Genomic DNA, 14,580 nt, shown 5'->3' with positions numbered 1-14,580 from the left:
ATTAGAAATTGGTCTTTTTTCTTCTTAATGGAAGGATGACTCAGAATATAGCTGAAAGGCTGCTGGGCAGTGTTTCCTTAGTTGTAGATTTTCATATAAATGCTGTTGCGAATGCAGTTTTACTCTGTTACTTCTCTGGCCCCAGGACCAAATGGAGCCGAGTGCGTTTGTCCACATGAGGGGCAGTGGTATCTGGCCAATGATAATAAGTTCTGTGTCGTGGACACTGGTGCCCGGTGTGAACATTCCCAATTCACCTGCCTCAATGGCCACTGCATCCAAGAGGCATGGATATGTGATCAGGACAATGACTGTGGCGATGGCAGTGATGAGCTGGAAATTGTCTGTGGTGAGTCAGCCTGTTGGAGCTCATGGTGTCTTTGTGCCAAGTGTCTGGCACAGAATTCTGTTATGTCTGAATGGGTTTGAAATTTGTGCCCATGTGTTCTGTTAGTGCTGAGAAATAATTACTCGGATAACCTGGACTGCATTCTTATTAAAATACCTTGGGAGTGGTTACATGCAAAAACATGCATTAAAATTCTGACTATGTTGATTACACTGTGTCAGACTTGGAAAAGTTACTTGGCTCAGATAGCTTGTCTGTAAAATAGAGCGATTACTGGGGTTCTTGTGAGTAGTAAAAGAGATAGTATATTAAAAACACCTAGCATATGGGGTGGGGCATGTTTAGCTTGGGATGAAAAGGTCTAGTAGGACATTGTTACCATTTTATTAGTCTTCAGAGCAGAGGGTCTGATGTAATGCAGTAATTATAGGAAATCAACGCCAGTCCTCAGCTTCCATGGGAATGGAATAAGACAGTGGACCTCGAATTGTTTTCCCCAAATAAGCTGCATTTGCATGCTTCCCTGTGGTTGAGATAAACTTTTAATTTTTTAAAATAAAAAAAATTTTAAAAGGAGGTCTAATTTGAGATGATAGAAAAATGGAACTACTTTTACTTTTTATGTAAAATATATCATGTGTTTAAGAAGGTATATAGCACATTTTGCTTAATCCAATCAATTTAAGATATTGTTTCCCTTTGCATGCAGTCCAATTTGCAGCTGTTTTTCCTCAAGAGGTAAACTGAAGTGTCCATTTAATTTAATTGGATCTTTTTAGAAGTGAGGATGATGTTTTAATTAAGTTTTTATTTGGTATTTTTTCCTGTCCTTAGCATTTCACACCTGCCCACTAACAACCTTCACCTGTGCCAATGGGCGATGTGTCCGATACAGTTACCGCTGTGATCACTATAATGACTGTGGTGACAACAGTGATGAGCAAGGTTGCCTGTTCAGGAGCTGCAATGACACCACAGAATTCACTTGCAGCAACGGAAGGTGCATACCCCTTGAATATGTCTGCAATGGTGTGAACAACTGCCACGATAATAGCACTTCAGATGAGAGAAACTGCCGTAAGTCTTCCCTAACTGCTTACTATGGTTTGGGGCGTATACTCATAGATCATGGCAGTTGAAATGTTTACATAAAAATCAGCATTCTGAAAAAAACCCAAGTATTTATTTACGATGTAAATTTCCTTTGGATGCAGTCTACTAAAACAGTTGTACCTAATATTTGAATTATTCACTTAAGTTGATAGATCCATGCAACCATCGAGCATTTTAACTTTAAATATTTTGTCCTTGGTTTACATACCTACGAGGTTAAAAGTTTGCTTGATAAAATTTTTGATTGCTTTTTTCAGCTTTACTGATAGTACTGATTAAAAATATTGCGCAAGTACATTTTGGTTAATGTTTGTTGCATACAAGTTAAATAGAATAGTGTTGACTAAAGTGGTTTTTATCTTTAGTTTTTCTAGAAAATAATTTGTTAACACTTATTCTAAACTCTCTGGAATTTGTGCTTAACATCTTAGGAGAAAAAAGTGAAGAATGTAGGTTCAAACATGATATTTACAGTTTGGCTATATTTACCTGTTTGGCTGCTTTTGTAGGCAGAGTTACTGTCTGTCTGTCTGTCTGTCTGTCTGTCTGTCTATCTATCTATCTGTCTATCTATCTATCTATCTATCTATCTGTCTATTTATCTAATCTATCAAATCCAGACCTTGTGCATGCTTGACACATGTTATGCCACTAAGCTACATTCCCAGTTGGGTCTACTTTAAATTTGTTTCTCAAATATATAGCAAAATAGAAAATATACTATAGTATAATGTACTCAGCACTCAGCTTCTACAGTTACCAACCCTTTTTTCCTAGTATTTTAAAGCAATTCCTAGATCTCCATTTCACAGAAAAAGACATTTGGAAAGACAACAGCTATGTGATTTTAATGCCTGGAAAAATCAATAAGACTCAATATCCTTGAACACCCAGTCCATGTTCTCATTTGTGTCATCTTTTACTGTTACTCTGCTCGAATTAGGATTCAGACCAGACCTGCACATTAATTGCAATAATCTCTTCTTATACCATAATAGTTCCCATATTTTATACCATTAATTTGTTAGAAAAATGGGATAATTTTTCCTATGTAATATTCTCAGTTTGGCTAATTATATAGTTGAGGTATTGGATTTATTTTATCCTTGTGATTTCCTGTGAAGTGGATTTATTTATTTATTTTAGTTAATTAAGTTTATTGGCACATTTTAGATATACATGATGATTTATGAACACATTCGTTATAGAGAATCTGAACCTGTACCTGATATAACTTCATTCTTTTTTACCTCCACATTTCTCTTCCATTCCTTCAGCCCTCATCTCATCCTTGTTTACAAAAGCTTTCTTTCCGCTTTTTTCTTCCTTTTGTGAAGTGGATTTATACTGAGAAGTTTGATTGTGTTAGTGTCAAACCTTTGGGTGAGCATACTCGGTGGGCAAAGCTAAGTGTCACATCCTGTAGCACAGAAAATCCAGTGACTCAGGTGTCAGGTAAGTCTTTCTCAATGACATGCCCATCCGCTTTTCACGTGGTGGCTTTAGCTTTCCTGGGCATTTGTTCCATAAATCAGTTACGTTACAAAATGGACACTTTAAAATTGTATTATTGCCTCCACTTTGTTAGTTGAAGTTCTGTAAAGAAGAAATTTTGCCAGGCGTGGTGGTGCACTCCTGTAATACCAGCACTCAGGAGGCTGAGGCACGTGGATCATTGCGAGTTCAAGACCATCCTGGGCTACAAAGTGAGCTCAAGGCCAGCCTGAACTGCATAGTGAGACCCTGTCCCAAAAAAAAGAAAAAAAAAGAAAGAAAAAGAATTCCCCCCTTATGGTTACTACAGCCTGTGGGATAAATGCTTAATTCCTCTCCTTTATCTGGGTTTAGAATACTAAACTGGTGATCAATGAGCACTAGGCTTGTTTTTTTCCTCCCCTTGAGACAGTATTGCTCTATTTTGTGACTACACTGTAGTTTGTTTAACTGAGAATTGGGCCTTTTGTGGATGCCATTAAATAAAGAAAACAGATGCTTTAAATTACAAAGCAGCCTCCACTCCTCTTTCCTCCAGCATCAGCTAGAAACATCTTTCTATTAGAGAACCTATAGGTCACATAAGTGTGATGGATTGTGCTCTCTGGTAGCTTGGAAATGTCTTCGCTTCCAGTGCTTTGAGTTCTGCAATAAATCTGTCAGCATCGATATGGGATATGGTTTATTATATACATATTTGGTGGATGTGTTGCCAATGTTTTTCTGGTTGTCTTTTTCAAGCTGAACGCACTTGCCCGTCTGGATATACAAAATGTCCTAACACAAACATTTGTATCTCTCGACTTTACTTGTGTGATGGAGACAATGACTGTGGCGATATGAGTGACGAAAACCCCACTTACTGCTGTGAGTAAGACAGACTGTTTCTCTTTCTGTGACCCCAAAGATGCGTGTCAGGAGCTAATACAGAGAAATCAAGCCTAGGGGTTTGTGCTAATTTCCAGTAGTCATCTCAAAATGGGCTTTGTAGAAGGGAAGGCGGGTGCTTTAGGATGTGATAGGAGCATGAGTGCCTTCTCTTCCCTGGTTGGCTGCCTCAGACCCTAAATATTTCTTTCTGAGACCAGTGATAATTGAAGATTCTGTTCTTCCAGGTCCTTGAGGGCTCCAGGCAGACTTTTCACACTAAGCTCTTAACATTTCTTATTAATATATGATTGAAGCAGTTATCAGTAACTGATACTTTATTATCCCTTCATGTGTTTGAATTTCAGAAACTTTTATTTCATTTCAGCACTTCGATCTATTCAAGCAATTTCCTGTCTTTATAGCTCAAATTAAAAGGTCTTTCTTAAGGTTGATAACTTTGAGACTGTTAGTATAAATATATGTATACTTTAGTAATTGGCCTTCTCTATTAGGGTTTTTGTAGTTAAACTCTGGTCATGGCTCCCTCTCAAGGAAACTGACAAAATCGTTTGTCAACAGGCCAAACTAAAGTCCGAGAAGAGGAATCAGTTGTAATTAGCAGCATGAGAAAGGGGCCGTCAAATAGGGCTGGGCAGATTGGCCTTGTTTCTTTTGTTTATTTATTTATTTTAAAGAGAAAAAAACCAAGAAAAATCAAGAAGCAAACAAACCAAAAAACCAACAGCTAAAGCAAAATGACAGAAACAACAGCAACAATAGCTATTTAGGTTTTCAAAACAAGATGATAGGAATTTAGCAATGGTTTTTATATTGCATATTGTCATCTTCAAAATAGTTGCCCTGGTGATGAGACACAGGAATAAAATGAAACAGTAAAGTGGAACAAAACATTGGATTTCAAAAACAAGACAGAAAATAGCCCACAGTTGCTTTAATGCACATTGTTATCCTCCAAACAGATGCTCAGACCACCAACTTTAGGACTGCAAAGACAATCAAACAATATAAGCATTAAATTTTGTTTTTTTTAAACTTCAGTTGCTATCATCTCAGCTTGACTTCCTCCGAATCAGCCCATTGCTTATGGGGTTGGGGGCTGGGGGTTGGGGACTGGGGTGGCGGTGGAGTGGGGTGTTGGTGATCTTGTCTCCCAGCCTGTGCACAGACTGGCTCACAGGAAGGTGTGGTTTGGCTTCTTGATTCTCTTTCTGTTCCCCGTGGTGGTTGTCCCTGGCTCCTGGAGTTACTTCTGACCTTTCAGGGACCTTGCTTCTCTAATAGTTTTTCCCAGCAAATCAATCAGATATCATGGTCCAAAGCACGGGAGCCTGTAGACCTTAAAAATTTCAAGGTCTGACTCAGATTGGCTTCCACCTGATAATTTAGAAAACATATCTAAAGCCCAAGATACCGAAGGTTACTTGAGAAAGGAAGCAGTGTTCAAGCATGGGTGAAGTCTCCCATTCACTAACCCTGTATACGCAGGGCTGTAGAAGAACTTTTCTGACTCTTGAATCATGGCCTGATGTGGTTAAAATGTGTGGGGTGAGGTCAGACATGGTCGTAGACACGGGTAGGAAAAATCCTCCCAGCATATTTTGCATGAACTTCTTTCCTATTTCTAACAAATAGAATTTAAATACAATTTATATACTTTTGGAATCTGAAGAAAATATCTGAGAAACTGGTGTGGCGTTGCCTTCCTTCTGTCTCCCGTACACCCCCTTCCCCAGGGAAAGCTCGTACAAAAGCCCATCCTGCAGGCCCCAGCTTCCCCTCTGGGCAGCTGCCATCCAGTTCAGAGAAGACGGGTGGGAACTGCTTGGGCTTTGCTCACGAGTGTGTCTTCTTTCCCTGCCGCAGCCACTCACACGTGCAGCAGCAGTGAGTTCCAGTGCGTGTCTCCTCAGCGCTGTATTCCTCGGTCCTGGTACTGCGATGAGGAGGCGGACTGTTCTGATGGCTCGGATGAACCTTCCACTTGCAGTGAGTCCGTGAACCTAGAACCTCAGGCTCTTTGACCACTTCAGATGCAGAGTAGGGTTGTGCTTACTCCCAGCCAAGGTGTCGAAACCACTTGACAGATTTTCCTTAAACACCTGCTCGTGCCAGTTCCTGTGCAGGGACCTGATCAGAATATGGAAGTTGCTGGTTGATGCTGAGCAAAGAGATTATGTTGGGTGATGATGCACTTAACGCAGTACCTGCCTTGTAGAACCCAGTTAATGATAGTTGATTCTTTATAGGGATTTCTGAATGTGGCTGATTCTGACTCATGAACTATGAAAGGATGAAAAAATGAAGGAATCATAGACATGTAGAAGAGACAGTGTTGGTGTGTCAGTTTCATAATTATGCCAGCTTACAGAGCGAGGCAGCCTCACTATCTGAGCTTCCCAGGAACTTCCAAGGACCCTCTCTTAGTCCAGGGAGTAGTTGCACTGTGTTTGTATTTGGAGACTGCTGCTTACCTTTGCAAATCCTAATCGATAGCCATGTACATTTTAAAACATAATTGTACAGTCTGGGGATGTAGCTCAGTGGCATGGTGCCTGCTTAGGGAGCGCCAGGTCCTGAGTTTGATTACCATTACAAATAAAAAACAAAATAACAACAACAAAAAGTGTAATTGAAGACACCTGAAGACACAGCTTCTGGATTTCTCTTTTATTTCTTTTTTAATCTTTCAATAAATCATATTTCCATGTAGAGTCAGCAAATGAGGAGGGTCAGCTTTTTTCTTTTATTAGTGTGTGTTAGCAGTACATGCATTTTGCAGTCATCTTGGGGAGTTAGTAGCCGGTACATTATACAGCTTGTTTGTTTCTTTCTTTTTTTTTTTAAAATCCCCTTCCCTCTCCCTCCATCTCTTCCTCCTCCTCTAGTTCCCTTTTTCTTTTCATTCTTTTTGATATTATTAATGTCTTCAAAAAGCCTATTAATGAAGAGGGCCTGGCCTTTCACAGTAGCTTCTGAAAGGTCTTGGAACTCTTACTGTTATTATTAAACTGTCTCTCATAAGAGTTAAAATTAAATTTTCATTGCCTTGTGCTACTTGGAATTCCTGGGTTTATGGGCCCAGGACAACTTGTACCCCTTTTCTATTTTTTTTTTCTTTTTCTCCTTAAATAAAAAAAAAATGTATTGGGTTAGGACTAAAGGATTTGAATCAGTGATGGCCAATTTAAAGTAGAATAGTGACTTAGCATTTTTACTCAATAAACATTTATGTATTTATTTATTGGTACCCGGAATTGAATTCAGGAGCTGGTGCTTGCCAGGCAGGCATTTATGCCACTGAACTATATCCCTGGGCCAATAAATATTTATTGAGCACTTATGTTCTAGGGGCTGTGGGGTTGCATCAATGAATAGGATCAAATCCTTTCCCGAGCAGAGCTTACATGAGAAAAAGCAGGTGACAAATACAGTGAAGAAGTAAATTAAGAGGTATTTTGAAAGATTATAGGTGTTAAAGGAAATGAGAGCAGGGAATCAGGGACGGGAGTGCTGGCGATTAGGATTTGCAAAACCAAATGTCTCGGATGAAAAGAAAATTCTAAAATAGAAACGTGCAGTGGTGGGTAATTTATACTGTCCCTTGAGAAAAACTAAGTGTCTGCCATAGCTGTAAGGGAATTTTGAAAGTCATAGTAGACACCAGCGATAACTGGGACTTTGCACTGTTGATTGATTCCTTTCCCTCCGATCATTGGTCACTGTACGCCTCTCTTTGGCATACGGTTATCCTGAAAGCGCTGTTCCATGCTTTTTAGACAACCTGGGCCATAGCAACTTCTCTCAGGATTTCTGGGCTACACCACTCTTTTCACCTAGAATCCTTCTTACCTCTTCCAGCACATGCTGAGCGGACGTGCCTAAGCAATGAGTTCAAGTGTGACGGTGGCAGGTGCATCCCGAGAGACTGGATCTGCGATGGTGACAATGACTGTGGGGACATGAGTGATGAGGATGAAAGGCACCATTGTGGTAAGAGAATTCACTTAATGCCTTTGCAGAGGTGTCTGTGTTGGGGAGTTTGGTAGATTCCTGTTAAATTGAATACTCACTGATGGGATGTTGCCTTATTTTTCTGTTCTTTGATGTCATTCACTTAACCATGTTTACAATGATGAAAAATGACTTTATGTTTTATTTTATTTTTCTTGCCTTTGGATGTGCTTCTCAAGAAGATAAGGAGAACCCAGCTGGCCACTCTCGATAGTAGCATTCCCTGTGTTACAACAACTATGCTTTAGTTCCATCTCTAACTTTAGAGCTGAGAGTTGGGTGGTGGGTGGAACATCATTTTCCATCCCCTGCAAGACATAAAGTTCTTACCTCACATGTCTTAGCAAAGTTGATAGTGAGACAATAAAAAAAGTGGTGTCCTGGTGCTTACATTAGTGACCTCACAATGTGCAGCTCTGCTGGCGGTCCACAGCTGTGTGTGCTCTATTTACTGAAATGCGAGGCTGGAAACTGCACATGCATGGACTGTTGCAAACATTTGTCCCTTAGCACCAGCTTTGAAGAAAAAGACCTGAGTTTGAAGCCTTAGCAACTTTATTCTAGTTCTCTGACTTTAAGCCATTTAGTTATCCATTTTTCAGTTTTTCAGTAGAATGACCATAAAACTATGTATCTCCTTCAGTCTATGTGATCATACATTGTGAACTAAGATGATCGTTGTTATCATATGTAAGGCATTTGCACACTGACTTGGGTAACAAAATTAGAGTGATTTCTGGCCTCTGAGGACAAAAACATGATCTTATATTAATTTTAGGAAAATTATATGAGGTATATTGTTATATTGACTTGTTATTCCTTAAAAATCCAGGGTCCAAAGCAATTAAAATGGAATTTTAGGAGGTATTATGATCTATTATTATGACAGCAATATGATTTGATTTGTCTATTTGCTTTTATTTTTTTAAAAATCTTTTTCAACTCTCAAAGTGTTAATAGCATTGAGCAAGAGAATTGACTTTTTATAATGAATTCTTGGGTGGTTTCTGATTGCTGTGTGCTTTGGTTTCAGAGCAGCATACCTGTTCCAGTTCTGAGTTTCACTGTGCAAACAGTGTGCCCCCAGGCAGGCAGTGCATTCCCCGGTCTTGGGTCTGTGATGGCGATGCAGACTGTGCCGATGCCTTTGATGAGCATCAGAACTGTACCCGGAGATCCTGCTCAGCGGGCGAATTCACCTGTAATAATGGACTCTGTATCCTACAGTCATACAGGTGAACTGGGAATTAAAACATTTACTAGAAAACGTCACATATCCACAGCACCAAGGCTGACTTAGCCTTTGGGCACAGTGGCTGCAGTTTTCCCTTAAAATGCTTAATTCCTTTGAAATTAAAAGAAAAAGAAGAACTTCAGTGTTTACATATGTAATACTAATAAGTCTGCCTTTATACTAATGTGCTCATTTAACACGATTTTTAATATTTTTATGGATGATGGGTCTCAAGAAGGCAAAATCATCCAGGGCCAAGAAAGGGCATCATGTAGCCTTACACAGGGCCAGGGAGGTGAATAAAGGAAGATTGATGTAAGGGAGTTCTTGCATGAAGCTGGTAGCTATCTTAGTTTTCCATCTGCAGTATAGGCGTGGTACAAGAAGTAGATCACTTTCTTCTCTGGAAGTAAAACAGAGAAAGGAAAGCTTTGGTGTCTCTATTTGGAAGTGAGATCCCAAGTGTGAGGACAAATGGAGCTAGACACTTAGGTTCTGGGTCACGGAGACAGCAAGGAGTGGCAGGCGGGGTGAATTGAGCTGTATGCTCCAGCTAAGGCCGCAGATGTTGTTTTGTCATGCAGAAAAGGCCAGAACTTCTGATGCTATAGTGATTAATTACGTTTTATATTTGACTGCCCTCTCCTCCGATGCTTTTTTAAAAGTAGAAGTTAGAAATGAGGATTTTTATATGAAATACACTGATTTTAAATGCTCTCCCTGCCTTTCTGTCCCTTTCTTTTTTCTATTTGCTTTCGCCTCCAGCTTCTGAATTGCTTTTGTAAAGGGCTGTTACAGAACAGGAAAAAAAGAATTGCAGTTTGGTGACCTGAGCTATAGAGTTTTTAATAAATGCAAATTCTGTGTGTCTGGAGTGGCACAAGCCCCTACTAAGTGCACTGTTACCGTGAATTCTCTTGCTTGGCAGAATGCATGCTCTCCCTTTAGGTACAGTCAGGTGGGGGTATTTTTCCTACTGAATTAATTTAGTTAATTTATTTTTTTTAGTACTGGGAATCAAGCTCATGACCTTGTCCTTGCCAGGCAGGCACTATGCTGAGCTATATCCCTGGCTTTTCCTACTGGTTTTTTCCCTTTGGGTCATTATTGATACTGCTGACAAACTTGGATAAGACTAAAGTATGAGCAGCTTGCTGGAATAAAATAATGATATGCAACTGTAGCTGAACACCAAGTTACTGACTTGCCTAGCTGGCTTCTTTCCTTTTTCCTTGCCTTCCCTCCCCTTCCCCTTCCCCTCAATGGGATTTCACAGAAGTGCAGGCTGGCCTTGAACTCACTGTGTAGTCCAGGCTGGCCTTGAACTCACAGTGATCCTCCTGCCTCTCCCGAGGGTCAGGATTAGAGGCATGTGCCACCACATCTGGCTTTCCTTTTCCCTTTTGAGCCGGAAGTAAAACAGAGAAAGGAAAGCGTTGGTGTCTCTATTTGGAAGTGAGATCCCAGGACACCATACATGGCTAGACCAGTTGGCTTTGATCATGGCTTTCTTCACAGCCCCATGCACATGTTTTTGTGTAAATCATGTGAGCAGTGTCCTAGGTTTGTGTATGGCAACTTTGGTCAGCTAACTGGGTCATTGGTCAGTCATAAAGACCACACCCACCTTGGTTGCCTTAACATTTTGTAATGCTCTACTTTCTGCTTCTAGGCTTTCCATGGTAAATTTTCTCTGGACTATCAAACATTTATTTTGTCCATCTTAACCTCCATTCCTGCATAGTCATGATGAATTTGTCACTGTCAGCAGAACTTTTTCAATAATCATGTCTTTAACTCAATCTAGAATTAATATATAGAATAATGTACAGAAGAAAGATCAATGTTGCTTACACAGTTTCAGGAAACTGTTGATTCATAATGCCTGGGAATGTTAGATGCCAGAATAGCTTCTAGAACTGCAGCACACTGTCCCTCTTTGCCAACATTGCATGTAAACTACAAGTTTCTTGTCTCTTCCCATTACCTTACTAACTTACGTCTTATGATAGGTAACAGTAGAAGTATATGCAAGACAGAAGGAATGAGTCTTCCAGTGAAGACATTTATTATTCAGTGGGAGGATATGTGTTCTTTTTTTTTAACTTTTTATCGGTACCGGGGATCGAACTCATGACATCTGCTTGCCAGGCAGGTGCTTATGCCACTGAGCTAAATCCCCAGCCCCAGGATATGTGTTCTTAAAGGACACATCCAATAATCTTTCAATATATAGCACTCACCTTACAAGTTTCCATGTGGGCACGGGTACTTCTATCATATAGTTGCCTGGGAATTAACTTAGTTGTCCCTAAGTTTTCTCACTATATGATGACTAGATTGGATGAACATCAAAATTACAAAAGTCACATTTAATTTACCAGTCAACTGTGGGGAAACATAGTAACTCTAGAGCCACATTTCTCATGAGAGCAACTATAATTGAGGAAGGTTGTGTAGATTAAATATTGGATTCTCCCAGAGTTGGAGATGAAGGGTAGAAGGAAAATCTGAGAGACGGGGACTAAGGCATTGATGATCTTGTTATCAGGATGCTCAGCCTGGAATTCATGGAGCTAGAGGAGGAAGAAGAGCCTCAAGGGGTGACAGTTGAGAGTTGTTATCAACCTCTCTACTTTTGGTCCTCGATTTCCCAACACAGGTGTGACCGACGCAATGACTGTGGTGACTACAGCGATGAGAGGGACTGCTCATACCCAACGTGCAGGGAGTATCAGTTTACCTGTCAGAATGGGCGCTGCATCAATAAGTTATTTGTGTGTGATCATGACAATGACTGTGGGGATGAATCTGATGAGCAGGAGCACCTGTGCCATGCCCTACAACCCACGTGCCCCCCTCACCAGTTCAAGTGTGACAATGGGCACTGCATTGAGATGGTGAAGGTCTGCAACCACCTGGACGACTGCTCAGACAACAGTGACGAGAAGGGCTGTGGTGAGTACAGCAGAAGACTGGGGCAAAGGGAGATGGGGAGACTTTACCCTTTAACCCCTACGAGGATTTCTATTCTGTCTTCTACATAGAAAATTTCTAAACAATTACTACCACTTCTTTAGGTAGAGATTTCATAGTGTGTAAGGTAGATACAAAACATTTTTGGGCTATTTTATCAGCTAGGCAGCCATTAGAGAGCAAAGGTCAACAAATATCTAGGCTATCTTTTAAGAGAATCACACACACACAAAGGGTGCCCCATGAGTGAAGAGGACATGTTGGAGTGACTTACTATTTGAAGTGTACCTCTCCTGGGACTCTTCAGCCTCTCTTAATTTTCATACTCATGTAATGCAATGGGAGAGTTTAGTCTCACCCAAGAACCATAAGTAAACCAGCCGAGAATTTACAAAATGAGTACTGTTTGCTTATTTTCATCTTGAACTCCGTAATGTTGGTAAGTCAGACTTTTGGTGTTCAGTCGGTCTAACATTGTTTTATGTGTGCTGACATTGTCTCTATGGTAAAAGTACCAATGCTTTGAAGGAGAGACCATCTTTTTTCCTTTATTTTATTTCTCTACTGCACTGGCACGTTGTCAGTACTCATTAAATGCACTTGCCTAATTAACTAAAAAATATGTAGTGGTTTCTGCTATTGTAGTAGAGAAGACTTTGTGGAGCAACATGGAAGATGCTGTGGACCTTAGGAGAAGGCATATTCTGTATATATTGTAAAAACCATGTGAAACTGATTTTGCTCTAACACAAAAAAAAATTTCTGCAAGTTTCTCCCACAATTTTAAAACTATGAAATAAATTTAAAACTATGAATTAAATTAAGAAAAAACCCACTTTTTTATTACATATTTATACCAAAGTTAAGAGGAATTTCCTTATATTTAATTATAAATCAGATAGAGTCCCATTAGGTTTTAATTAATTTTGCTTTGTCTAAACCTTGGGAATAAAAACCACAATTGTATAGAATTCAAAACGAAATTTTTAATTTGAAAAGGAGGTCTCTTCCAAACCTACCAAATAAATATCCCTTACCTGCTTTGAGACAGGTGTCTTTACCTTGCCCAGGCTGGCCTGGCATTTAGTTGTGTGCTGAGTGCTCAGGCTCAATTTAAGCATCACTTTTTTTTTTTAAACAAAAAATGAGTTCTAGTGATCTTGTAAACCATTTTCTTTTGCAAATAAATCTTACAGATGTGAATTGAATTGCTTAGGGCTACATGGTAAACTGCTAGGAGTGGAACTAGATATTTGGATTTTGCAACCCATGAAAGTAATTTTTATTCTGTCACATCTTGCTGAGTAGAGAAATAAGAAGCATGAGTTCCCTTCTCCGCATTGGTGTTTTTGGGGTGGGGCTGGCCACGTGTCACAGGACAACTGGAGGTACAGCTAGTGCTGCCGTGCACCTATGGTTGAGGGCAGGCCTCTTAGGAGAGGAAATCACACACATCTCCTGAGCTCTGTCTCAGTGAGGACGCACGGTATATCATACCACTGATGGGAGGCGTTGCGAATCTGCACTTTTTCTCCTCAGAAACCTATTCTACCAGCACACTGGGCAGGCTCTTTTCTTCTGTCTGTCTCCTTTCCCTTCTCCCCTGATATTTTACTTTTTTAAAAACATTTTTATTTAAAGAGAAAAAAACCCAAAACAAAACAGTAAAAGGGTACAAGTAATACAGAATTTCAAGAAAAAATATACAGTAAGAAATTACTAGTTAATAGATTACTTATTGTCATCTTAGAAATAGTGTTTAAATTACAAAATTAAAGCATACAAAGTGGACATTCAATCAGTGAGATTGTAAGCAGTTCTGTTCAATGATCCAACAAAAACTTAGTAAATGGTTTTCTATCTTACACACTTAAATATACGTGCAGTTATATACTTTAGATCAATTTAGATCAATTTCTTTTCCTCTCTTTTTTACAATAACAATTACACATTTTGGGTTTTATTACTCCCACAGTTCTTATTACTTTTTTTTTTTTGAAGAGAATAAAACCAAATGTGACAAAGCAAAACAGAGTCAGTTAGAAAGAAAGATGGACATAGTACATGATGTAAAAACAGAATACCTGGTGATCAACAATGGTTACCATTATGCCTCTTGCTATCTTAAAAAGAGTTGCCTATATCATCAGGTATAATAGAACTGAACAAAACAGTACAGAACAAAACCAATAAGACCTAAACATTGGAGACCTTACAGGACTTCAAAAGAAGATAATACTCAAACCATAGTGGGCATCATAGTGACTCTTATTGCCTTCAAAGTGGTTGCATATATCCTCAAACGTGATACTATCAAACAAAACAAAATAGAGTAAAATCAGTCAAAACAAGATGGTGAGAGCAATACAGGGGTTCAAATCAGGTTAATAGGAAAACAAAAAAGGTACTATAATATATCCCACTATTTTTTAATTTATTTTTTCCCTTAATTAAAAAAAATAAAAAAATACGTAAATTTTTTAAAAAAGGGAAAAAAGGGTAGATTGAGATA

At 39.3% G+C, this 14,580-nt stretch overlaps 1 protein-coding gene across 4 annotated transcripts in view; it reads left to right on the top strand.

Annotated features, from left to right (window-relative positions):
• The window catches only part of Lrp2 (LDL receptor related protein 2), a 183,614-nt gene that overhangs the window by 119,749 nt on the left and 49,285 nt on the right, over positions 1-14,580 (top strand). For all 4 annotated transcript variants that reach the window (XM_063259225.1, XM_063259224.1, XM_063259223.1 and 1 more), the window contains 7 exons: positions 146-349; positions 1,184-1,426; positions 3,698-3,823; positions 5,711-5,833; positions 7,706-7,837; positions 8,892-9,093; positions 11,755-12,050. In XM_063259225.1, the coding sequence (XP_063115295.1) occupies positions 146-349; positions 1,184-1,426; positions 3,698-3,823; positions 5,711-5,833; positions 7,706-7,837; positions 8,892-9,093; positions 11,755-12,050 (1,326 nt within the window). The remainder of the gene's footprint in view (positions 1-145; positions 350-1,183; positions 1,427-3,697; positions 3,824-5,710; positions 5,834-7,705; positions 7,838-8,891; positions 9,094-11,754; positions 12,051-14,580) is intronic.

The sequence above is a fragment of the Cavia porcellus genome, unplaced genomic scaffold (genome assembly GCF_034190915.1).
Source record: "Cavia porcellus strain 051 isolate PalLab524CR breed Dunkin Hartley unplaced genomic scaffold, mCavPor4.1 scaffold_12, whole genome shotgun sequence".
In the NCBI taxonomy this organism is placed as follows: Eukaryota; Metazoa; Chordata; class Mammalia; order Rodentia; family Caviidae; genus Cavia; species Cavia porcellus.
This window is presented reverse-complemented; position numbering and strand designations above follow the sequence as displayed.